This window comes from Anser brachyrhynchus, assembly GCF_964034855.1.
Source record: "Anser brachyrhynchus genome assembly, chromosome: 16".
Classification (NCBI taxonomy): Eukaryota; Metazoa; Chordata; class Aves; order Anseriformes; family Anatidae; genus Anser; species Anser brachyrhynchus.
The window spans coordinates 10,572,607-10,597,978 of record NC_137734.1 but is presented as its reverse complement, the minus strand read 5'-3'; the positions used below and the strand labels follow the sequence as shown (position 1 = coordinate 10,597,978).

Here is a 25,372-nt window from a genome sequence, read left to right as displayed (position 1 = left end):
GGCTGCTCCGGGCGGTGCTGGCCGTGGGGCCACCTTTGGGCAGCAGCCTCAGGTCTTTGGGTAGAGGCTCCATGGTTTTGGCCTGCCTATAAATACTTCAGTTCCTGCTGCTACTTCTGCAGTAGCAGAGTCCCGCTAGGGTTCTCAGTATTTCCCGTCTGTTTCTTCCCCTTTCCTTTCTGTATTTACACGTTTCCACCAGGTGATGTTTTCCAAAATTAGCATCGTGGGTTTTTTCGCTGTGCAGACAACACATGTTTGTTGGCTCCTTTCCCTTGACACCGAGAAAGCTGTTCCCAATGTTTTATTGATAAGCTAGAGACTTGGCAAGGAGCAAGCTGAAGATGCTTTCTGTATGGCAGCCCATGGCCATTCCACCACTGATATTTTCCACTTCTGCTCGGTCCTTTGGAAGAGCAGTACAGTGGTCTTGGTTTTATTATCGTGCACGTGCTGCTTCTGAAAATTGCATGGGTAAAGAGAGTCATTTAACTGGTGGCTTGTCTTCCTGAAATGCGTCAGGTATGGATGATCAAACCAGCACCACGTGAGCGCACAGCAAGCCTCATGTGGTGCTGTTGCATAAAGGGGTCACGTATGATAAAACTCAGGCTTGTGGCTTCACCGTCTGGTCTGAAGGACTTCACTTGAAGGGAATGCGAGGATAAATGGAAGACATGAGAAAGCACCAGTTGAAAATAAGGGAAGAGCTTGACTTTTGATCGTGTCTGTTCCTCAGGACCCTCTTCTGGACTGTTTCACAATAGCAGTTCTCAGCTCTCCCGTTTGGCACAGGGTTTCCTCTTCTTGAGCAATGCCAGAGACTTGAGCTATCTTTCTATAAACTTGTTTTTCATCTGTTTCCACTGAATTTCTAACTTCTGGCTAGCATCACAAGTAAATCTGTTCTTGTGACCTGTCTGCTCTGTGTCTGGAGAAACACTCTTACTGCTCTGGGACAACAGGCTTTTTTTTTTTTTTTTTAAAAATCCTAAACTCAGTTTTCCCAAGACCCAGCCCAGGCCAGGTGCCCCTAACATGGCATCGTGTTGGTCCTATTTCACTGTTTTCTATTTTTGACTCTGTGCTGCCTAGTTTACCTACTAGAGAGACCAATGAAATATTGTATGATTGGTTGAGGTAAAGTTTGCCTTGCTGCTGTAGGAATAATACCAGGCAAATTATCCACAGTCCGTTTTAGTTGGTGTACTTGACACCGTTTTCACAGTCTGTTCGCTGCAACCATCTGCTGCAGAGAGACAGCGAGCTTGTAGGACAGACTGACTGTGGAAAATCAGGAAGTCTTCTTTCGGGCCACAATTCTGCTTAATTTCCTGAAATCTCTAAAACTGTTTATTTCCCTCAGCACCTGCCCCTGGCGTCCAAAGACTGGGCTTCCAGAGATCAGCTGTACAGGATATTAACCGCACAAGAAATGGTCGGGAGGCAGGCGGTGGAGGAAAGTGAATCCTGGAGGGGTGACATCGTGATGGGCTGAAAAAGTTTAATTGATCAAAATGCTCATGAATAATTTCCCAGGCTTCTGTCTGTTCTGTTACGAAAGTTTTTTTGTACGGGCTGACCGATACAAAAGTCTTCTGCAGGTGTCAGTAATGTTGGTTCGAGCAGTATTTTGCCCCAGTAAATGGTTTGAAAGCTGGATTTTGCCTGCTCTAATGCTAAATATCTATGATAGCAAAGATTCTCAGCCTTTTATTTCAGTTTGTAAGGAAAAAAAAGAAAGCTTAACATCTTGATATGAGTGCATCTTGCAAGGTTTAGGCATTGTAAAAGATTCATTGACCTGTTCTCGTAAGCTCTTACAGTTCTCAGATTTGAGATGAAATTGCAGTCAAAAGCAAACATTTTAAAACTTGCTGATCTAAGTGGTCTAACAGTCGATGTGTTTTTTCCCTTAATTTTCCTGTGCTTATCTCTTCAGAACTGCAGGTGTTCAGTCCACTAAGGCTGCAGCGCACAAAGAGGAAAAGAGCTGAAAAACTAGGACAGACTTGGATTATATTTAACAATGTTCTATTTCAACTTGACAACCAGCTATCGAACACCTACAAGTTTGCGACTGTGATTCACTCGGAAGCTGACATAACTGATGTCACATTGTATTAATAGCTACAGAATCGTAACTGCATTTAGCAATGAGTTTCATTAACAGTCTCTACAAACACACTGACAATCGTTTGAAAACCTGAAAATATTAGGTGTATATAAAAATGGATTATGCCATAAAGGAACCTCCTGGTACTGCCAAATGTGTTTACAGCAAGTTCTTGCAGGTGTTACGCATAATAATTCCTCTTTAGCACTTTCAGTAGGTCTTACTGATGGCAAAAAAATGTTTGAGGACTGATCCACGCTCCTAAATTAATTCCAAACTGCTGATCTAGTAGGGTTACACACGAGTATGCTTGGCACTTGCGGCCACAGCGTTTTTCTTGGCAAGTGGAAGCTGTCCAACAACCTCCTGAACGGGGCAGGCCGTTGTTTTGGGAGGCAGTCGGTAAGCCGTCGTGGGTTGTTGTTGAATGCTCGGGTCTCAGCTGGAAGTGTTGTTCTGAAAGCTGTGTGTCAGCGATGCTCTGCAAGCTGAACAAAGCTGTTTGAGTTCAGCTCCCCTTTGAGCTCCGCACGTTTTCCTCGGTGTGGGCTGCTAGCCACCTCCGAGATTTTCCGGGGGAGGTGGGAGTGCTGAGTGCTTCCTCCCGTCTTTTTTTGGAGATGCTGAGTTAGTAGCTAGCGATGGTGGCGTGTAACTGATCCTCACCAGCCTTCGTTAGCTGTCCCGGGCTGAATGAAGCCGTTACTCTGCAGCCTTTCCGCATTCCGTATGCGCTGTCTTAACGTTTGCATCACTGGCAGGAAAGGTCAAGACTCACTTCGGAAGGGAAATGAAAACTGAGAGTCCAGAGGGCATGTGGATGTCGAGTTACACGGTCAGACTCTTGCTGGGACCTGCAGTGACATCCAAAAATGTCTCTGGTAGTAAATCTGTGGAGCCATACATACATTTTGGGTGGTCTTTCTAAAACTCTGGGTACCTCTGAAAACCAGTCCGCTGTTCCTCACGGCAGTCAGTCATCCACTTCCCTCAGTTTCTTCTGTCTATTATATACATCGCATTGCCTCTTCTCTTCCTTCTCACCATGAATAATTCAGTTGGGTTTAAATTTTAAGGCGATGCCTGTCTCATCCGTCTACCACCCGTATTTGACATCTGTCACTTGGATGCATCCTGGCTTTTGCTGACCTCCGACTTGTAGGCTGGCCTCCCCTGCCCTCTTTCAGAGGCTGTGAGTCTCCTGAGACCAGCAGGGGTGGCTGCCTCGGGACGCAATGAAATGGCAAACAACGGCCCTTTGAAAAGCCAGGGAACACATTTATTTAAAAAAGATGGAAACCGTAGGCAATTTTTCTCATTTACTCTTGCAGGGTTAGAAACATCGTCTTCAAGCACACCACCAAAAGGCCCCTCACCCTTCCTTCCATAGAGTGCTAAGTAGCTGTCCAGATAATTAAGCATATTTTGTGATCTTCCAGTGACGTCATTTTGTTTTAAATGTTGCAGTGGCAAATCTTCATTGGACACGTAACCCAGCAAGCGATCGAACCACCTCGGGCTCAACGTGTCTGTGTTGAAGCAGCCTATGACAGCAAAGGAGTGTAATTAGTGAGACGCACAGAACGGGATTGAAAAAAGATGTGAAAATAAGCAGAAGGATTTGAAAAGGATTAGGAGAGTAAATGACAAACCAGTAGTTAAATGGTGCATGATTAATGACTGTAGAAGTAAAAGGTTGACTAAATATTGTGACTCTGTAATGGCTGCCCCAAAGTAATAGAAAATACTTTGTTCAGAAGACTCCAGAAGTGGGTTTGCATCGACACATGCTGACTCTGGGGTTAGACATGGCTTAGGTCTTAGACATTGGCTTAGGTCGAGGTGAGCACCCCGGGGCCCTTTCCAGGTTGAGCTGATGACCTGAAATCCATCTTCCTCCTCTAATATTGCAGATCACCACCAAAGCCCACTGAAGGTGGGCTTTCAGGTGCCCACTGAAACGCTGAGGTGGTTTATTCCCGTTGTGAGCCTTGGTACATGTGGCCGTATCAAAACTGCCTGGAGTCATGGAGTCAACTGGTGGCTTTTTGTGGGACTAAAGGAAGAACGTCTGTACTGGAACCGTGTTTCTGTGTGCTACGAAACTGTTCTGTGTGTGCAAAAAGAGCCTGGAGGAGGTGCAGCTTCCACAGTGGTTGGAGGAGCACCTAGGAGTTACTCGGGCTGACCGGAGGGAACTTGGAGTACCTCGTTCTAACTCTGTGTCCTCATGCTGCCTTTGTCACGTCTGAACATACCTCCTGATCTGGGGCTGGATTTTGTCTCTGGTTTTTTTTTGTCATTATTTTTTAATCGTGATTTTCAAGGAGGCACTGAACTCCTGTGTATATTTAGCATTGTTGACTGAGCAAAATATGGATGTTCTTTTTTGCCGTAGCACCTGTCTGTCTCACCTCTCTACTGTTTTAGAGTCCTTGCTGACATTGTCTTTCCCTTCAAACTGTTTTCTTTAAGACACAGAAGAACAGATCTGAGAATGGCTGGAGGCCCGAAGCCGTATCGTTATGTTTTAAAGGTCAAGATTTGTATCGAACCTCCAAAAGCCAACAGAAGTTCAGAGTGCCAACCCATAATACTGAGATGCCGACCAGAGATTCGTAGCTGACCTAATTTTTCCATTAGGAACATTAAAGCAGAACTGCAAGGTAGGGAAACTTTGAAAGCAACTGAGTGGGCTGAGTGCCCAGTTTTGGCTATCATGAAGAAAATTTGCTGATCATATTCTTTAACCTTTGGTTTGTGGTGCATGTGCTTCTTAGAAGGCAGGAAGCTATGTAGGGCATCTGCTCTCTGTTCCTCACTGGGAAGATGCTCAGCATTGGCAGAAACCGTTTCTATGGTTTTCTTCTTTTTTTAAGCAAAATCTCATTACTGTCAAGAGTAACATTTTTCCTCTTGCTGCTTTTTTATGACAACAGCGTTGGCCATAACTCGTGAAATATAATTGTTACAAGTTTCTTAGGTCTTTTTGCGTGCAGGCAGCTGGCACAAACCGTCCTGAAGGGGATGAGATTTTAGGGAGATGGCTGTGAGCCCTTCTCGTTGACCCTAGCAAGGAATCCCACAAGTCTTCTGGAGGCTGTAGACACCTTCCCCCAAGTCTGAGGCCTGGGGTGTGAGGCGTAAATAGGCTGTAATGGCTGTAAATAATTAGCTCTCAACAAAATGTCTGCAGTGACTTTCATCTTGTTGGTAAACTTGGCATTAAAGGTGTATATTAGGAATCTGTTACTCTTCAAAGATAAAACCATCTGTATAAAATGCATCAATATGAAACATGTTCTGTCCCTGTGGGACGAGGGACTGTATGAGAAATGGATTTATATTACCCATTTGCTTTATAATTGGGATACTTGAATATGGTTCTGTGTTTGTTAAACACAAAGGGGTGTGTGTGTGTGAATTTATTGAATTTAATGCAACTGCTGTTTTATTTATAGTGCTTTCAATAGGAAAATCTTTCCATTGTAATATAACAGGCTGTGCAGGATGTGTTTGGTTATGGCAGGTAGGATTTAGAAGAGTTCAGTTCTCTCCTGGATGCGTTGCAGTGGGAGTTACTGGGAATAGCCAGCTGTGAAAGGAGAAGAATAGATCCCAAGGACCATCCTGCATGTAAGGAATCTCAGAAGACTCTTACGCAGAACTAGTCATATAAATTGAGTTCAGATGGAGAAGAGACCTGTAAATAGGTTACTGTCAGCTACCCATCATCCGCCTCTTGGCTTCAGCGGAGTGAAGGTGGGAAACAGCCGTATGAAGGAACTCAGTGATTGCGAAGAGATACTTCTTCTTAGATGAAACTGATGTCATCACTTGCCATGTTTCAATGAAGAGATAAGATGCAGTGTTTCCTCTTCCAGATTTTCGCTGGACTGGCAGCCTAAGTATATCAGTAAAGCTGTCCTGAGGAAAATCAGACTCCATGTTCAGCAGCTCCCATCTTTTGCAGTTTAGTCTTTAAGCATTAAATTGCTTCGAGCTCAATAATTTATCTCCCTCCAACTGCCTTATTGTCACTTTGATTTATTAATGCGTTGGCTTGGGCAGCCGTCCTAATGCTGTATCGCAGCAAAGTAAAACCAAGGGTTGTGCTGAGCACAGATTGCAAATGTGAGCACGTTTTGTGTGAACAATAAACCCTTTCCCTCTAGCTGGTCCCAGAGGGACGATGTGGTTAGTAGAATGGGCATGCAAAAACTGGAGCTCCTCAGCTCTAACCTCGTTTTGGCACTCGCTATCTCTCTCTTCCAAGACTCATCCTCTTTTTACCTTCTCTCGTCGTAGAAGAACTTCAGCTCATGCTTTCCTTTTTTCTTTTTCCTTCCCAGGAGTAGATTGTGATGCTTAATTAGATAATGTTTGTAGAGCGGTGAACAAAAACTGCCAAGGGTTACTGTCCTCGCTGGTATTATTAGAGCTGCAGAAAGGCTGCCAGAAGGTATTGATTACTTGGTAAAAATAAGCCCTTCAAACTTCTTTGGTCTTTATTCATTACTGCTTTTTATCTTTGCTTCCTGCAAACATTTCAGAGGGTGTATTTGTTTGCCAAAAGATCAAAACAAAGCGTTGACAAATACTGGTGCCAATTTGTAGCCTCCTGTGTGGGTGACATCAGAGGAGTTTTTGCACTGCTCTGGAAAGTCTTTCTAGGATTTACATCCACTGGGATCCTGGAACTGCTTCATGACCAAAGCGTCCAAGTAGCCAGGTAGGGGTAGGAAGTGGAGTATCAAAAATAAGAAGAGAATTTACTTGGGGTTTGTGAAACCCTGTTGTTTACAGAGGCTTTTATGTACTCCACGAAGCTGACATTGGTTTGTTTAGTGAAGTTTGTTGGTTGGTTGAGTACAAGCTGAGACTTGAAAGGTACAGGGGGTGCAGCTGAGGGCATTGGGGCTGGCTGGTGGGAAGGGCTTGCTGCCTCCCGTGTTTTCTGGTTCATCTCACAGCGATGCTTTACAGCTTCTCTCGTACCTCAGTGTGAAAAACAAAATGTCACACTCTGAATTCATTAGGCAGCTGTGCAAAGGACTGGGGACTGTTGGAAGGGGAAGCTGTTTTAAAGGTCCACTGCAGTAAAATGCAGTGGAGAAAGTCACATATCTCTAGTAGAAAATATATGAAAAAGTCAAATTTTGCGTAACTTTCAAAGGGCCAAGTCGTGCTTGGTAAAATGGGATTTCTGAGGAAAAAGGATACAACAGAAGGACGCTCTGAGGACGCAGGGTGCCAGGAGGATGCACCATAGTCATTTATGGATCCAGAGAGCTGAAATTTTGATTTGCTTCAAAATCAAATGCCTTATAGCTTACTCTGATTGAAGCGGATAGTCGGAGCAGAAGTGAAATACAATGCCTTTCTCCAAAGTAGGCCAAGGGCAAGGCACGGACCTCCAACCCTCTGCACGCGTATGACCTAGTAACTGCTGCAGCGGGGAGACAGAAACCTGGGTTTGGGGGAGACTGCACAGAGCTGCTGTGCGCGTGTCAGACTCGCAAATGGGTTCTTTGGTTATCACAGGTCCCCTTCGTGTTCATTTTCTGCCATTATTCCAAGCGCTGAGCTTCTTCGAATTAGCATTTGGGTAAATGGGGAGGTTTTAAGCAAATACTGATGACTGCATGCAGCGAGAGCCATCCAACAGGGTGAGACCCGACCTGGCACAGAGCAGAGGGCACGTCTTGTCAGAGCCATCCATTAGCAGGTCCTGTGCTGGCCTGGCACGGCAGCCGGCTTGCTGACAGCCCCTTCTGGGCGTGCTGGTCAATGTTACTCTGCAGCAGTCTTGACCAAATACCAGCTTCTTTCCTTTTAAGACTCATTGCAATTCACGAACAAAAATGACAAGAACCGTCAGCAGCTGCTGTAAACTCATCCCCCAGTGCTAGTTGCTCAGATTTCTTCTAGAATTAACGAAGATGTGAGCAAGCTTTCCAGCTGCCTGCTGTGTAAAGTATGGGTGAAACAGGTTTTTTTTCTTCAATTTAGTTAAATCGAGTGACAGAAGGAATGTGCAGCTGGGTAGGTACAGTACAAGTACAAGGCTGAAGGGAGGGGTGGTGCTGATGCTAAGAAGTGACAAAGAGGTTTCTTTTATTACTGAGATGTGTCACAACCCGTCAGTATCTTACAGACAGCGGAAGAGCCATGGGACACAGGACAGCGAAGACACGACAGTATGTTTTTACCATTCTTTCAGTGGTGCTGTTTGCATGTAGTTGCCTGTTTGAGGAAACCACTGAGCATAGGTTGTAATCCTGGTGCTGCTCGGTAAGTCCTCACGTGGTTGTTGCAGCATCCCAGTGGTCCAGGCACGCTCAGCGTGCTGAGGGGTGAGGAGCTGGTGCTCTGCGTGGGAACAGGGTCCTGGTGGGCTGGGCACAGATGGTGACTGGCAACCAGTGACAGGACTAGAGGGAAGGGCCTCAAGTTGCGCCAGGGGAGGCTCAGGTTGGAAATGAGGAGACATTTCTTCTCAGAAAGAGCGGTCAGGCACTGGGACAGGTTGCACAGGGAAGTGGTGGAGTCACCATCCCTGGGGGTGTTCAAGGGAAGGCTGGACGTGGTGCTTAGGGCCGTGGGCTAGTGGGTGATGGTGGTGGTAGGGGGACGGTTGGGCCAGGTGATCTTGGAGGTCTCTTCCAACCTTAATGATCCTATGATTCAGGGCACAGGCCCAGCATCTTCCTCTGCTCCTGAATTTTATTCCCCCCTATTAGTTTAGCCCAGTTGCTTTTCAGTCCCTTGTTAATGCCCAGCAGTGCCACATTGTCCCGTGGCGAGGAGATGGCACTTGGCAGCGAGCAGAGTCCGCTGCCCCTCTCTCATCCCGATGCCCTGAATCATTGGGATGAGAGGTTCTGGGCCGTGGGTTGCCACAGGGCTGCGGTGGGGCAGCCTTTAATTTTAGCACGTTATGCTGGTTTAATGACAGTAATAGAAAGTCAATTTATAGGCAAGAACAAATTGCCTTTTTATGTGGGGAGGAGGATAATTCCTCCCCTGTGTTACATTATTAAATTTGTAATCTTCATTTCTAATGCTTTTCAAAAGAGAATATTAACAGAATCTACAATACAGATTTTAAATTTATGAGCTGCATTTTTTTCCCCAAACTCGTCAGATTGTATAATTTATCTTTAAAGGTGAACTTCAGCAAGGTTTTTTTTAACATAATGAATTAAAATCCCTTACTCGCTACCTATCTCTGGACAAGCTTAAAGGCTCCGAAGGTACTTAAATTTTAAATAGAAATAATGGAGATCTATTTCCATCTTTGCTGAGTGGTGAGTTCTGAGTTCAGGCTTATTCCCTAGCGATAAAAGACACCAGCAGAAAAAAATGACACATTTTTGTATGCCGTTTGCGAGGGAGAAGGCTGTGGTGATGCTCTTTTTTGTTGCCAGGGAAACCGAGCGCTGAACCGGTGGCAGGAGAGGGAGGAGAGGAGAGGACGATGCTGCTTCGCTCCGAGCTCGCTCCAAAATTCTCACTCGTGGTCAGGGACTGCACGGGCTGGGACCTGGGGTCTCTCTCCGAAGCTCGTTTTCTGATGTGCCTGAGGTTCGGTTTCACGTTAGCTGAAATAAGCAAGAAGGTTGCAGCTCTGTCCTGGCACAGGTCGCTTCTGGCACACAAGCAGATGGACGCGGGTCACCAGCGTGGTCCCTGTATGGGGTGCTCCGAAGGCAGCTTTGGGGGAAAAGGGGTTATGTGGCCAGGTACCCACCTTGAGAAATCCCAAGGCCTTTTTACATCAGCCCAGCCTCCGCTTAAGTGTGAGAATACACATGTACAAGTGAAATGCAGGTCTCAAAAGCAAGCGGGTTGTGACACGGATGCTTCGCTAGCAAGGGTAATGCGCGGTGTCCTCTGCTGACCTCCGGCTCCTTGCTGTGCGTGGCCAGGAGCTGCCTGGTGAAGAAGTTCCCACCAAAGGCTTTTTCTTTACGTTAAAACGTTCCCTGCCACCAAACAGAGATGCATATTGCTGTGTAATGCTTGATCTTCCTGGGTGGGCAGTGTTGTCTGCAGAGCTGACACTGTGGACGTGGTCATCGCTTCTCATTTCTGCTCCCCAGGTCAAGGGAGAGAAACCAGCAAGGTGTCCAAAAAGGTTTCGTTCATCCCTGCTCCTTCTAAATACATTTAGAAAGATTTGGCACAAATCATGAACTTGCTGCTATGTATGTGTCATTGGGTAATTCAAACCATACGAGGTTTCTATTTTTTTATACCAAGAGCTCCTGTTGTGCATGCAGGAGACAGATGTAGGAGGCGGTTACGTGCCTGCCACGTCAGTGGGAGAGCATATCGCTTGGATGGGAGAGTCCTTCTGCACCTCTGTAAGGTCTGGGCTGTGAAAAATTTTGCTTGACTTTTTTTTTTTTTATTATTGTTTGGCTGGGAGCCTGCTATGACGTTTCAGTGTCCCAGTTTTTAGTCCTGGATGGTGTTTTTCAGTGCTTGACTTGTTCCCTTGTCACCAGTTGAAGACACCCATCAAGGCGGTGTGATTGACAGGGCTGTTTCCTATGTGACGTGACCCGGTGTTTTGACCACTTTGATTTGTAATTAACCACGAATCACTTACGTTGCAGCGGTAGCTTAAAATGCGATGGCTGGTCCTGTGCTGCATCCAGGCGCAGGAAGCCTGACCCTCTCTTCCAGCAGCCGAATAACCACGTCCACAAAGGGCACGGTGCTCTGCTTGCACCCCACCCGGGCAGAACCAGGCGCTCGAGCTGTGTTAGAGTAATCTGTGCTCCTGAAAAGTGACCGAGTGAGAGAACCCGTATGAGCAGAGTGGCTCCGTCTGCAAGAGCAAGTTTGCTGCAGGTATTCCATGAAAGCACCTTTGCAGAAGCCTGACCCAGGTGGTTGTATCGTCTGGTGAAACTGAACCGAGGAGCCGAATGCCTGGGATTGTTCGGCTCCTCTGGAAGCCAGGCCATCTTCTCCCTCTCTCTGCGTCTACAGTCGATCAAATAACTGCTTCCAAATGGACGCAAGTTATTAAGCAGTGTGTATAATTAAAGTCAGCTCCTTGTGAATTTGATCATTCATTTCCTTAAGGAAAATGTGATGAAGTAATTACAACCCAAGCTAAACACAAATCAAATGCTATTCTAAGTGCGACTCTGCACCATGAGTCTGGTTTATGAATGACTCTGGGGTTCTGTGGCTTCGTGCCTGTTAAAGAAACGTGGCTGCATTTTTAATTGTTTATAACAAATGAACAAAAGACTGCATGACTCATTTATTGTGTCAAGACCAATGCTCGCTCTTTGTGCTCACACACGTGGTTTTGACAGAGCGGCTTGCTGTTAAAAGAGCTTCGCTGGGACTGAAGAGAAGGGAAAAATCTCGTGAATAAGATCTCATATAAGAGCTCGTCAGCTTTTTCCCCTGAATTTTGTCTGACCGAAAACTAAACTTTACCTGCATTAGCTGTGAATTTGAGAGGCAATTATTTCTTCAATGCTGAAGTCAGAGCCCTGTCCTCACCATCTTCTCTCTCTCGATCACTCCTTTAACTGCAGCACAGGCTTTCCAGTTTCAGCTGAATTTGGTGGGGAGCTAGGAGATACGCACGCCCTGTGAATGCTCTGAAAAGGTGGCTATGGATGGGGAGAAAGACATGAATTAGTGCCCCAGAAGGGAAGTCCTGAGTGAGAACAAGATGCTGGAGCTGAGCGTTATAAATCCCCGTACGGAAAGGTGTGTTAGCTTCTCTGAGAAGTTTGGGCTGCTCCAGGGTGCTCATGACCTCAGAGTCCTCATCCACAACAGGAGAGCACAGCTCATGAGCAGGAGACAGATGTAGGAGGCGGTTACGTGCCTGCCATGTCTGTGGGAGAGCAGATCGCTTGGATGGGGGAGTCCTTCTGCACCTCTGTAGGGTCTGGGCTGTGAAAAATTTTGCTTGACTGTTTTTCTGTTATTTTTTGGTTAGGAGCCTGCTAATGACATTTCAGTGTTTTACCCATTGCCTTTTTGCAGTGAGGAGCAGGACGGCAGGCTCTTTCTAGAGGTGTGATTAGCAAGCAGGCAGGCTGAGAGGGCTCAGGAAGGGCAGAAGAGCTTCTTGCAAAGCTTTCTGCTTTAGCGAAGCACAGGCAGGGCAGCTCTTTCATCTTCTGCCGTCATTTTCTTATAGTGACGTTTTCTAGCTGCTTTATTTTTGAGAAGTCACCTCATTTTTGCGATCCTCTTCTAAACTGAGAGGTTTTCTGCAGCTCAGGCTCATTCATATTTCAGATCCTGGACTTAAACAATGTCCTCAGAGTTATTAATAGTTTAAGATGGATGGCAGAATTAGGACAGGGTGCTCTGGTTCAACTCCCTTGTAATTAACCAGAAATCCTGACCTGGCCTTTCTACCTGATGTTGGTCTGCTGGAGGACTTCCAAGGACACGTATCGGCTCCACCTCAGGTCTTTCCTGTGAAATAACAAGAAGAAAGCTCAGGGATGGCCCTGGCGAATGAACTTGCCTCTCACCTTTTGGCTTTTCATGTTTTCCCAATGCCCAGACCTTCATACCTTGCAAAGTTTGGGGTTTTGAAGCGAGAAGGTTGTGCTTTGAAACACTCGTCATTGTTAGTGCTGTGCCTGACATTTCCCCCGGCTTAATGGGGAATAAATATTGCCATGCGGTGGTAAAATAGTTTGTGCTAGTTATTGTTACTAATAGCCCGTGGCTGTGCCAAGTGGACCTGCTCTGCTCTGAGCCTGCCAGCTCAACCTTCCTGGGCTGGGGGTGCAGTTGGGTAGCAGCCCCCCGGCGCCTTCCAGCCGGGGCAGGGAGGTGCCAAGGAGGGGTGGTTAAACTCCGAGCGACCCTCACACCCCCAAAATCCACGCAGTGACAAGATTGGCTCCCCTCTTTGCTCTGCAGTGTGTGTATATGTCATTTATTGCAGTACAGATACCACAGTGAGGCTTTATTTTCGTTTAAATGAATCGCTCCTCGCTCAGACAGGAAAGAAGAAGATGGAGAAGCGCCCGGGACGTGGCTGAGAGACGCGGCTCTGCCCGGGACGGTCGCTGCAGCGTCAGCGGTCCCGTGCCTGCCTGTCCCTAGAGAGCTGGGCCAGCCAGCAGGGAGGGAGCTGGGCTTCGCTGGGAGGCTGTTGAGGAATTCTTCCAGCAGTGAGCGGTCTGCGTGCATGCAGACGTTCCGTGTAATCGCTCCTGCCTGCAAAGCGCGGCAGATGGGGGGAAGAGCAGGGGGCAGCGCGTTCCATTTTCTTATAAAAATAAAGATGCAGAACCAGCCATCAGACGAAGCTATTTGGATTCTGCTCCTGCAAACAGGGAAAAAAAAAAGACACATGGAAAGAATTCTGAGAAGTCTTGCAGCAAAGCAGTTCCCATGAAATACTCTGGGAGAAACGATCAATTTTTTATAGTGCTGTGGTGCTGAAACTTTTTTTCAGTGGGGAAAAGCTTATGCCCTTTTTTTATCATAGTCAAAAATCTCTTTAAAAGTCATTGGCGGTGCAGTATATAGGCTTACCTCTGGGTTTCTTAGCTTTGACTCTTTTGTAGGTAGGAAAATTTGAGATTTTTTTCCTTCGCTGACATGTGATTTGCTGAAAATTGCAGAACATGAGAATTGCAGAACTCATTAGAAATTTTAAAATGAGACTGTTGGCCATTTAATTCTGTTATGCAGCTGAATTGTCAAAAAGGTCAAATAATTCAACGTAGCATCATGGAAACTGTTTGTGTTTAACCTCAAAAGGAGCAGAAACAATACGACGTTTTCCTAGTTTAAGATACGAAAGCGGGTCTCAGGAAGATGGGCAGCAAAGCACTGATTTACCGGTGCTCCCCCCAGCCTGGCAGTGCGGGTATCGGCGCGGCGGGGTGACAGCAAACCGCAGCTCGGGCAGCTTGGAGGAGCAAACTCTTGCTGCTCCGGTAGGGGCTGAGGAGCTGGGGATCTGGGCTGGGCGGCAGGGTGGTTGGGAGCTGCAGGCAAGCCTGAAAACAGATGTGTGGTTTTTGGAGCTTCCCCTGCTCACAGTGGGAGGGAGGTGAAGGCAAAGTGCTCCTCTCCCGGGGCTGGGGTGGGCGGAGGGAAGGACGGGCTGCGCAGGGGAGCGTTGGATCTGTGTGCTAATTTTAGCATTTATAGGAAGGAAGAGGAAGAAAGTTAGCTTTGGCCTACCTAAATTAAGCTCTGTTGGGCTTTAAAAATAGGACTGTTGCTGTATGCAGACTTGCAGACCTCCCGTACCCCGCTGGGCTGTGTGATGCTCCTCCGTGCGCCGGGGGAAGCTCCCTCCTGCGCATCCCGGTGGGTGAGGAAAGGAAGCCTCCGGGCCTGCTGCCGGGTGCCTTCTTCCAGCTACCTAATAAAAATAACCCTCTGAATGATCCTGGTCACCTCAGTGGTGAGGAGGAAGAGGACAAAATACGGGTTTGGGGGAGGGTTGGTTTGATTTGTACACCCTGGGTGCAATTGCTGCCTGGCACTGTGGGCGAGGAAAGGCAGGGCCAGACACCAGGACGAAAGACAGAAGGATGACTGTCCTTCTACAGCCATGTGGATGCACGTAATCTGCACAGATTAAGAATCAACGTGTTAAAATATTTTTTTCCATCCCATGGAAGATTTTCTGTTTAATTTGGAAAGAAAGGGTGTAATTTTATTAGTGGCTGAAACTAGGACAGGGGGAATGAAGCAAACAGCCTGATTAGTGCCCCTGTTTATCCCCAGCCATTTTCTGTCGTTTCTGGTGGATTATTCAGGCTGTGATGATAGCCTGGCATGTTCCGGAGCACAGCACAAGCTGCCTCTCTTTAGGTGCTCATAATTCACACTCCATTACGATGTCGACTTTGGGAATACTTGGCAGGATGTTGGAGCTTGCCAGGCATGATGAGATTGAGTTCATCTTGTTAAACTGCATTCTGCAATGTAGTTATATATTTTTCCTCAGCAATAGCATCCCCTTAGGAGAACAGCGTGGCTCGCTCCAAACACAGCTACCGATGTAAAAGGGCCGGCGATGCCCAACGCAGCCGCTCGGCTCGGCGTGTGCCAGGCTGCCACAGGTGCTGGATGCTCGAGCACGGCTGTGGGAAGACTCTCCCTTTTTTCTTTGTGATTCTGAACAATGCAGTTCTTTTATTAGTCGCGGAATTGATTCACAGCACGCAAATCTTCGCACGTGTCTGTAGGGATTCAGCATCTGACCAAACAGAAAGAAATCTCGCATTTTTAAAGCCCTTAGGGACGACAATGGAGTGAAAAAGTTTGAAGCGGAAATGTGAGCGTGTTGGCTCTTTCTCAGTAGAGTACTGGAAAACAAAAAGTGGGTACAGTGGTCAGTGCTTCAGCAGAACCCCATGGGGTGCTGAGCTGAGATGCCCCCGCGTCTTTTTCTTTTTGCCCAAAGGTGTGGCAGAGCCTGGCTGTTGGACTCGGGGATCCATCCTTCTTCCTCGTCTCAGCAGCTGATGTCTCCGGATGGGCGATCGGTGCTTTCCTTGTCCATTTTCAGCCCCAAACGGACTCGCACCACCTCTTCTCTGGGGCAGACCTTCATGGAGAAGAAAGCCAGAGTCAGCTCTTTGGCTTTGACCTTGGGAGTGAAGTCAGAGGCGGTGGAAAATGAACGGACTTGCAAGACCTTGTTTGTGCAGGCAGGTTCAGCACCATCTGCTGTGCGGCTCGGGGAACATCTCTGCAGGCTGCCGGGTCCTGTCCCAGCCAGCCACGCGCCCTGGTACCCCTGCACGGATGCTGACAGCAGGCACGCGGTGCTGTCTCGTTCGTCTCCCTCATCTCTGCCGATCTCTGCTGCTCGTCTCTGCTTCTACACGCTCTACAACGTGCACCAAAGAGTGCGTCGGCTCAGTCGGATGGGTTTTTCTCTGTTTCCCTGCTGGGGTTGTCAATTCTCCATGCTGTACAAGTGCTGCTTTGTACCTGGGCCTCAGTTTGGAGCCAGGCAGATGATTCACTTGCGGAGGAACCCAGGTGTGAAGCCAGAGAGCTGAGCATGCCCAGGTCAATATCCCACAGCATGCAGGGATGCACATCAATGCGCGCTGCCTGGCTGGTGTAAGAGCACAATACAAATGCCGCCTCTTTGCTCAGGCTTGGACCGGTCTTTCCTGAAAAAGACAGATGTGTTTTGTCCTGAGCTTTGCAGTAGGAGCAAATGCAACCGGAAAGTAAGCATCCAAGTCCGATCAGGATTTCCCCTCCTGATTTTCCCCCTCGCACTCCAAGTTTGGGAAGGAAAAAAGCTGCCCAGGCTGCTCTGCTGGACGCTTAGGGTGTACTGGGTGGCCTCACTGGTGCTGCTGGCCATGTGCTTTGGGTACCAGCACGTTCTGGGCTTGGAAGCAGCCGGTTAATCTAGGAGCAAGGCTGATCGAGTTGAAATTCAGTCAGTTTGTGATCTAAGGGTTAAATCAATACCAATTAATTCTAAAGCGTGGGAGGGCCTGTATCGCATCCGTCATGCTTTTTGTGGCGGTAGCATTCAGCAAGCCGAGCAAACAGAGGAGAAAATTAAAAACAAACTGGGAAAGAGAAGGAAGATACCGAGCACTTGGGTGGTGGTGGGATGGAGCAGCGGGAGGTGCTGGAAGGTGACGTGAGGACAGCAGCGCAAGGGGCGCGCTGCGCCTCCAACATCAGCTCCGCAGCCTCCCATCGTGGTGTAATCCTGCGTGGTAGCGCTAATTGCATAACCGCGACCTTGTAACGAGCTGTTGCAGAACTCGCGTAGATTTTTCAAGACTCGCTGTTCTCTGAGCACACAGACCTGCCAGTAACAGAAAGAGCTTTAACGAGTCAGGTGGCAGGCTGCTGGGGGAGAGCGGGAGAGACAGCGGCTGTTTCCTTGGGGGAGAGGAGGAGGATGCCACTGGTTACTTTATTTATTTACTTCCCAGCCCCAAGATTAAGGCAAATACAGTTTTGGGGCAGTCAGTTCAGCCTTAATATCCTCATCATCCTCGTGAAGGGATGCCTTGCAGTGCAGCTGACAGATGACAATGTATTTAAGGAAGAGGATGCTCCGAGGGGTGCAGAGCTCTGTGCAGGGTACCTGCAGGTCACCTTACCCCTCTTCATCCACTACTGGGTTGTCTGGAGGAAACTTCAGCTTTGTTGGTCTGATGCTGCTCCGAGACAGAATTAAGGGAATCATGATAATGAGGTTTAATTAATACGGAACAAAATGGTGCGAATATAATTAATACCAGTCAAGAAGGATTTGGGGAAAGTGGGTCTTGTCAGACTTTTTTATGCCTGTTTTAGTGGAAGCAGGTATCTGGGTAAATGTGATGCATATGTAAGGGTTTTGACCTAGAACAACATGACCCTAAAAAACGTGCTAGTGACAAATAGATTAAAAACTTGCTTCACTTCTCAAAAAGCACTCGGCAAGGAAAACTCTAAGACAAGAGGCTGTTTCGAAGGTGTGGTGCCATTCAGCATTTTCATTTGGTGCGGAGCAAATGTGGATTTAAATCTTACCAAATTCACAGGGGATGAACACCTTAGCAGGGTAGTAAATAGCACTGAGGGTGGGAGAGTTGGATAGAGCTGTATGGACTGTTTCCTAAGATGTCTCCATTAAATTGTGGTGTTTTTTTTTCTTACATGTTAATATTCTACAAGGCCATGCCAGCAAGCCGGGCAGGGCCTGCATAGCATCAATGAGGTGTGATGCTCTACCGAGAGCTTACTGGGGTCTTGGGAGGTGCAAGGAGCAGCAGTGAAGACGAGAGTACAAGCTGAATTCTACCTTCGTGCTTTATTTTTTTGATTTTATTTTTTGCAATAAAATGTAGACTCCAATTCCAACATGCTTGTTCTCAACAGGGTGTTTAAAACCTGGGAAGGTCATTAAAATGATTCAAGGGCAAGAGACAAAAAATGCCAGAGCATGAGAAACATAAAGAGCTCAGTCTGTGTAACTTGTCAGAAGAGATTGAGAGGTGACGATTACGCTGCAGAGGAGCCTTTCAGCGAGAGCACAAAGCAGCCCTCGTGGTGCAGAAGGACATTAAAAACCTGATGGCGAAAAGCCGAAGCCAGGCAAACTTCAGTCACTTCTTTAAATGTCAAGCAGTGAAACAAACTGCGCAGGCAAATGGCAGATTCTCCATCTCTCTACCTTCCAGTCCGGAGCGGATACATTTTTAGAAGATATTCTTTAGCTAAACACAAATTGTTTGGCTGAGCAGAGCGTGAACTAGCAAGGTCCGAGCTGCTGTCAAGGCGGAAAGCCTGTCGGAGCGTCTGCTGCTCCCTTCTGGTCCTCGGCATCCGCGAGGTGCTGGGTGCCCTCAGCTTGGGAATTGGGGCAAAACGTTTCCTCCCAAGGTCATTCTGAGCCTGGCTCTGCTCTTCAGCTGCGTGTTGTGCTGCGGGCTCGATCAGCTGCTTAACCTTCGTGGTTTACTGCTGGATTGGAGGAGGTGCAGGGAATAAATCCGGAGATGCTGTAGGAAATGTCAATACCACTCTAACTTGTTCCAGGTAGCGCTCACAACTGAGACAAATGGGTTTGCCAGGCAGTGCTCACCGGGGGCTGATCATTTACATTCTTGATTTGCAAAGGAGTTGAAGGCTTCGGGTTATAAGGGAGGGGATTCAGCCCCTGCACGATGCTCCACGTTGCCCAGAGGCTGCTAAGAGCAGACAATTGCTTGCAAAATGTTTTCGGTCTGCAGGCAAGCAGTGCAGATTTGTGCTGACTCTTTCCAGGTATATTACTTCTGATCCTGGTCTTCTCTCCCAGCTGAGGGAGTTAAAGGAACGTAAATTTTTGTTATGTGCCGACCACAGGTAGGGTTTCACTGAGGGGTTTAGGCAGCTCAGGAACCTGCATCCTATCTCTGATGGCATCTGTGGTGCTCCTGCGGGTCTCGGGCGGCAGTGGTGCGGGAGCTTGCCTTTTTGGCAAGTCACGTTCCTCCCTTTCTGCTCAAGGGAAGCTTCTGGCAAAAAGGTGAAGGGGAACAAGGCTGGAGAAACCTTTCTGCGGAGTAACTGGAGGTGGTTTGTTGGGTGCAGCCATCAGTGTGTGCTCCTACCCGGGAAAGGAGGGAGGGACGAAGGACTCTTGTCACTGCGGTCACAACTCATCCTTTGCGTCTGACCTACTCCTGGCTGGTTTCCCAGAGTTTCCCCATTATCATAATCCTTTTTTTTTTTTTTTTTCCCTTTTAAGTATGAACATCTACATGTCATAGCAGTGAATGTGATCAGGAATACTGGAAAACCACCCACTTGCAGAAGGCCTGGAAGAGCGAGTGAGAGGCGTTTGGAATCGCCTGTCTCCCGACGCAGGAGGCAGTCTGCCTGCCCTGCCCTCCCTCCTGATCCCATTTCCCGACGCAGGAGGCAGTCTGCCCGCCCTGCCCTCCCTCCTGATCCCATTTCCCGACGCAGGAGGCATTCTGCCTGCCCTGCCCTCCCTCCTGATCCCATTTCCCGACGCAGGAGGCATTCTGCCTGCCCTCCCTCCTGGTCCCCCGTGGCCAGCAGCAGGTGGCCATGCCCCAGCCTCCGGCTCCGGGTGATGCAAAGCCGCGAGCACCTTGCCTTGCTCTAATGCCTCGCTCTGCCCCGAGACTCTGCCTTGTTGCCAGATGTGGACGTCTAGTCCTGTAAGCATGCACGTCTCCAGGCATGGCTAATTAGGTTGGAGAAATAATCTAGATTTTTTTTTTAAGCAGATGTTGTATAGCTGGGCTACTGGATGTTTTTCCTTTCTTTTCTACATATTTGTCAATTTGTTGCTTTGGCTCCGCTTGCCCACCCAGGGTCTAGTGATAACTAACCTACAAGGTGCAGAAGAATGAGCGTGCTGAGAGTGCGCATGTGGAGGAGGGCTGGGAACTGATGGATGAGGTGCCCGAAAGGTTGTTTGGGGAGGTCAGTGAGAGACAGAAGTGAAACGGACCATCAAGTCTGTCCTCAGGGCTGGGGGATGCTCTCTGCAAGGAACCTAGAAACCCCGTCAGGGGCTCCAAGCAAACCGTACAAGCCTTGTAGAAGGTACATCAAAGGCAACTGTTCTGCAGTGGCTGGGGAAGTAGGTGAGGCCGTTTCATGAGGCTTTGCTTTTACTTATGCCTTTACTAACTTTACTTTCTTGCCTGAAGGTTTGGATTTTGGAAGCACTTAAAAAATATCTGGTTTACGTTTGTGGGTCTTCCTGATTTATACGATGTGCTTCATACATTGCTCTAGGCACACAAACAATACTAACTGTAGTTAACATTAACTCAAAACATGCGTATTCCAGTTTTTAGCCCACAGGGATGTACGTATACGTGCTGCACCATATGTGGGGACAGCTGCTGGTGCAGAGCCCTGGGGCCGACATGGTTACCTGGTCGGAAACCTCAGGATACTGGAGGAAAAGGGACTTCTGGCTGAGTTTATAGGAGAATTTCTGTCTTTGCATTTCATTGCAATTAAAATTTGAGAGTTGGAAGTATTCTGGTATCTTCGTGATTTGAAACGTGCCTGTTACACCAGGCCCCAAAGAAAAGTATTTTTAAGTCAAGCGGCTCGCTACACAAAAAAGCGTTCTGCATATTTTAGAGGTTCGTACAGTTACCCGCATAGTTCTCTAAAGTAGGAGGGAAAGTCTCAATTTCTTTAATATTTGGAGAGCTGGGTCATTTCTTCTGCTGGGCGGAACTCAAAAACTGGTGGATTTCTGAGAGCACTCTGACTTCGCAGCATTGCGCTCTCTCCTCGGTGCTGTCAGGGAGGCTGCTGCCATAATAACAAAAAATAAATTAACAGAAATAATCAGGAGGTCTGGGGGGTTAGAGGTTCGTTGCCTGAATCCAGATTTAACAGATAGGCACCTTTAAAAGGGTTCAGATGTTCAGCTTTGTTCAGAAAACTTGCAGATGATGTGTTTCAGGATGAGTGCTGTATGTGGGATGAAATTTGGAGCTTCCTAGCACCAGCTAAAGCAATTAATAGTAATGGTATTCATTACATGCTCATTACATAACGTGGCTTGTTCTGAGAAACAGACTGCTAGAGAAGGAGGATGGAAATAGCAACTGTTAATTTCAGAGGGCTGAGCCTCTGAAGGTTGCACCCAGGAGGGAAGAGAGCCTACTTAATTCCCTTTGCTCTGCCCCAAGGAGCGTGCAAAGGGGAATAGGCCTCTCTGCGGGGTTTTCCACTGCTGGTGCCATTCCGGGTGCCAGCATCAGGGAATAGTTTGACTGTTCCCAGCTGTTTCCCTGTTTTACACCTGGGATGGTTCCTGCCCTCGCAGCACTCCTGGTGCTGCTTGGCCTTACCCTTCCCTGCTGGTCCTTCAGTGCTGACCACAGGCTGTGGCTCTTTGCTGCTCCTCGCAATCAGAGGTGTCAACGTGGGATTTAAGGAGCGTTTCCAGGCTTGGTCGAGCTGTACGCCTCAGTCTGCCCGTGGTTATTGTTGCTTGTCATCACAGATTGGGTAGAGACGTACACAGAGCCAGCTCGCGTGCCTGTGTGCACCTGCACTCGATGCATAATTAATTGGTACAAATGCCCGAAGTAGGTAGGGTGGTGTGTATATTCGGAGGATCTGCTGGGCCCTGGCTTGCTGGCTCTCTGGGTTGGCTCCAGAGACGGCTGGGAGCTGTTGCTGAAGCAGGGCTGAGTAACAAAACGCAGCGTGAGAGCAAAGTGCTGCCTGGCTGCCAGCTTGCCGGGCTGGTCGTCCGAAAGACCTTCCCTGCTTCTCCTTGACTCTGCTGTTGCAAAAGGCTGGCAGAAAAATAGCTGACTGCCTCTTCTCCCCTTTTGTTCCTAGATGGGGACGGTCGGAGACTCAAAGGAGCCATCCAAAGGAGCACAGAAACGGGGCTGGCTGTCGAAATGCCCAGCCGGACCGTCCGTCAAGCCAGCCACGAGTCCATCGAGGACAGCATGAACAGCTATGGATCGGAGGGAAAGTAAGTCGCCGAAAGCGTCTGGATAATCGCTTGTGGGATGCTCTGTTCTTCTTACACCTATTAATTTTCCTCCGGTGTGATAGATGATGTGTTTGTCAGACTCGTCTCTGCTGCAGGTGTACTGCCCATTCAATTACAGCAGGTCTCTCTTCCTGCGTAGCTGGCACATACTTTAGCTGTTTATATACTTTTTTAGTGTCCTCATTATTCTGAGCTGAAGCAGATACCCATTACTTTTAACAGCTTTGCTTTTAGAAGAATAATTCAGGGTGAATAGCTGAGGCCCATTACAGGTAATAAATTATAAGCCGGCAGTCTTTAATGTTGCACAGTAGCTGTTTCCCCTTTTTCAAAAGAGCCTTTTGCTTTGGGAAACAAAAAATTAAAAAAATGTGCTAGGGTGATGAGAATGATGCAAGTAGCGAAATAATTATTCTGATATCAAAGTACATATTTAGAAACCCTAGTTAGAAGGTTTTGTTAACAAACTTTCTTTTCTGTTTCATCTGAGTTAGCGTCCTAAAAAAATGTATTTTAGAACTGGTTTTTGACCCCAAGAAGGGTTATAACACCTCCTATTGCATTTAGGCCCTACAACTGAATGCAAAGCAGTGGATCCGTGGTCCGTAACTTCAAGGACTGGCGTGTCTTCAATTCTCTTTTCTGTTTCCGTTGTTTGAAGCTATATATGGAGATTATCGTAGTTTTATTAACATGGCCATTCATGGGATCTCTGGAGAAGCTAAAAAAATAAAAACACAAGAAAACACAACGGTATTTAAAAAGGGACAGTCAATATATATATATATAATCAAATTCCTTGCTTCTAGGTGTGAGACCGAAATGTCTGTAATGTCTGTATACCTAAAATGAGTTCTGCTTATGTACCACACTCGGCTTCTCGCTGCACGCTCTCCCTACTCCCTTGTGGTATTCCAAGTACACTGTGCCGCTAAAATACCAGGGTAGTCCAAAGGCTCTCTCAAATAATTAATGCAATTCTGGTGTTAAATAAGTAACGGGCTGTAAATTAAGAGATACTTTCTTTAGCTTTGGAAGTAGGCTAATCCTGGAAAGGCATCATGGATCTGTGCTGAAGGTTGGAAATAGTAATGAGGCACAGGCTGCGATAGCAATCTTGTCACTCTGGAGCTGTGATGTACCTTATCTCTTCTGCGAGCCCTTGTCTCCAGGGAAATATTTCTTCTACACCACCACAGTCCTGTGGCTTGGAGTTCTGCCTCTGCTACGAGATTCGGAGGATTAGTGATTAAGTTCAGTCCCTTGGCAATGCAGGGCAAGAATCTGCTTTTGTGCAGAGCAGAATATTTTTCTTTTTATATTTACATAGCTTATCCTCCTGGGAAAGGGAGTGTAATTCTCTGCAAAGCCCTGTCCTGTCCTTGCACACGCTGGCTGCTTTGATTGGTCTTTCCTGGAGAGGGAATATTTCTGCCAACAAAATATTGCACCCGTACAAGTGCTGTTTTACCCTGAAGGCAAGCTGCATGTAGCTACCAGTGCAACAAAGAAGTCAAAATCCTGTCTTGCCGTCCAGATGTCTTTATTAGAACAAGTCTAATGGTTGGTATTCAAGCCTTGAATGTGGCCAGAACGCCCTCACCGGCCCCTCTGCCAGGGATGGGACAGTTTCTGCTCCCACTTCTCTGAAGTGTGTGAAAAGGGGTTCCTGGACTCTTTGTTCCTAGGTGGGATAATTGATCTCCGCGGGAGAGCCCGCGGGAATTGCAGTTATCTGCCTGAACCACCAGTGATAAGCAAACGGGGCTGAGAGTACAAAGAGCAAAGAGAGCTCTATTCTCTTGAAACATGGTGGCAGGAGAGTTTCTCCGCTTTCTTTTCCCATTGCAAAGAAAGGAAGTGTTTGGGGAATAGCTTTGAGGGGCAGAAATTTATTCAGCTAAATCAGATTTCTGTTGGTTTCTCTTGTTTGCTGTAGCTGTGTTCCCAGGGAGGCAAAATGAGGATTCATATGACTCCATTAACTGTGGCAAGTTTATTTTCTTTTTAATGCTGGCTTTCTGACTGGTGCAGATAGTCCTAGGTCAGAGACAGTTGTTGGCAGTGTCTGTCAAAAACCTGGTTTTCAGCAGCACGAGGTTGCCCTAGCTCTTCCTGCCCATGCACCTCTTTGGTATGTGAACGTGGGAAGAAAATGGGTTTAAAACATCATCTTCCAAAAGGGCTTGTTTCCAAAGTTCAGTATGGTTTCATAATCCTCTTCAATTTAAGGACAAAAAGGACAACTTCGAAAGGTGGCACACTGAAGCAATCAAACATTTAAGTAAAATTTTGCTGCAGAAGGCCTTAAATACGTGCTCTCAGTCATACAAACACACTCTTGAAAAGTGATGCGGGTGGACTGCTTTCGTGTTTCCTGCAATGAGCTGGCTTTGGCTGGCTACAGCTGCTCAGCTCAAGTGCGAAGAGCCACGATCGAAGACTTTTATGTATTGCATGGTTCTGAGCAGCTCTGCTTATAGTCTGAGTACCAGAGTGCATGAAATCTGGATCATTTTATGGAAGGCTTATTATACAGGGATGTACTTCTCAGATCCGCTAGGCCCTCCTTCAAGAAAATACTCATTTCAGGGTCTTACCCAAAGGCTGAAGTATATGGAAGATTAGCTGGTCTGAAGGATGACTCTCCCAGAATTTAAACTCCTACAACATGTCAGTAAGTGCTGACAATGTCACACACTGCTCCATTTAATTTTTTTCCCAGCCGTATTATTACACAGCTTTTGTACTGCACAGTAGTTGTGCACCAGTATAGGAAATTAATGTAATAAAAATCACTGTGTGACCTTATAGAAGAGAAAGGTGGTATTTGTTTTAAACAAAACTGTTCTCAGCCGTTCAGACTTGGAGGTTTCTCTCACCAACTCTTGCACCGCCACGTGCAGGTGCCAAGCTTCGTGCATCTAGGTGCTCTGCCAGGCTTGGTTGGGTGCTGCGGGGAGGAAGGACCAGGGACACCATCTGTCAAACCCTTACTGCGTCGTCTTTGTTGTTCTGCACAACAAACTGGTTTTTGGGCTGCTTTTTAAAATACTTTCTAGGACTTGCTTCATACTGTGGGGTGGTACCGTCGGCATTCAAAAATTACAAGACTTGATTCCTAAAAACACCATCCAAAAGACTCGTCCTGTTCAGTGAGTGCCTCTTCTTTGGCATCTGCAGCCAAGGGGCTTCTAGACTCTTTTATGACAGATACCTCTAGGGCTCTCCTTTTATCTGAGTCTTTTAAAAGAAAA

General features: G+C 47.3%; 1 protein-coding gene across 1 annotated transcript in view; it reads left to right on the top strand.

Annotated features, from left to right (window-relative positions):
• Positions 1–25,372, top strand: part of RIMS4 (regulating synaptic membrane exocytosis 4) — a 58,108-nt gene that overhangs the window by 13,462 nt on the left and 19,274 nt on the right. Inside the window, exon 2 of the mRNA XM_080557669.1 lies at positions 21,953–22,094. Coding sequence (XP_080413795.1) covers positions 21,953–22,094 — 142 coding nt within the window. The remainder of the gene's footprint in view (positions 1–21,952; positions 22,095–25,372) is intronic.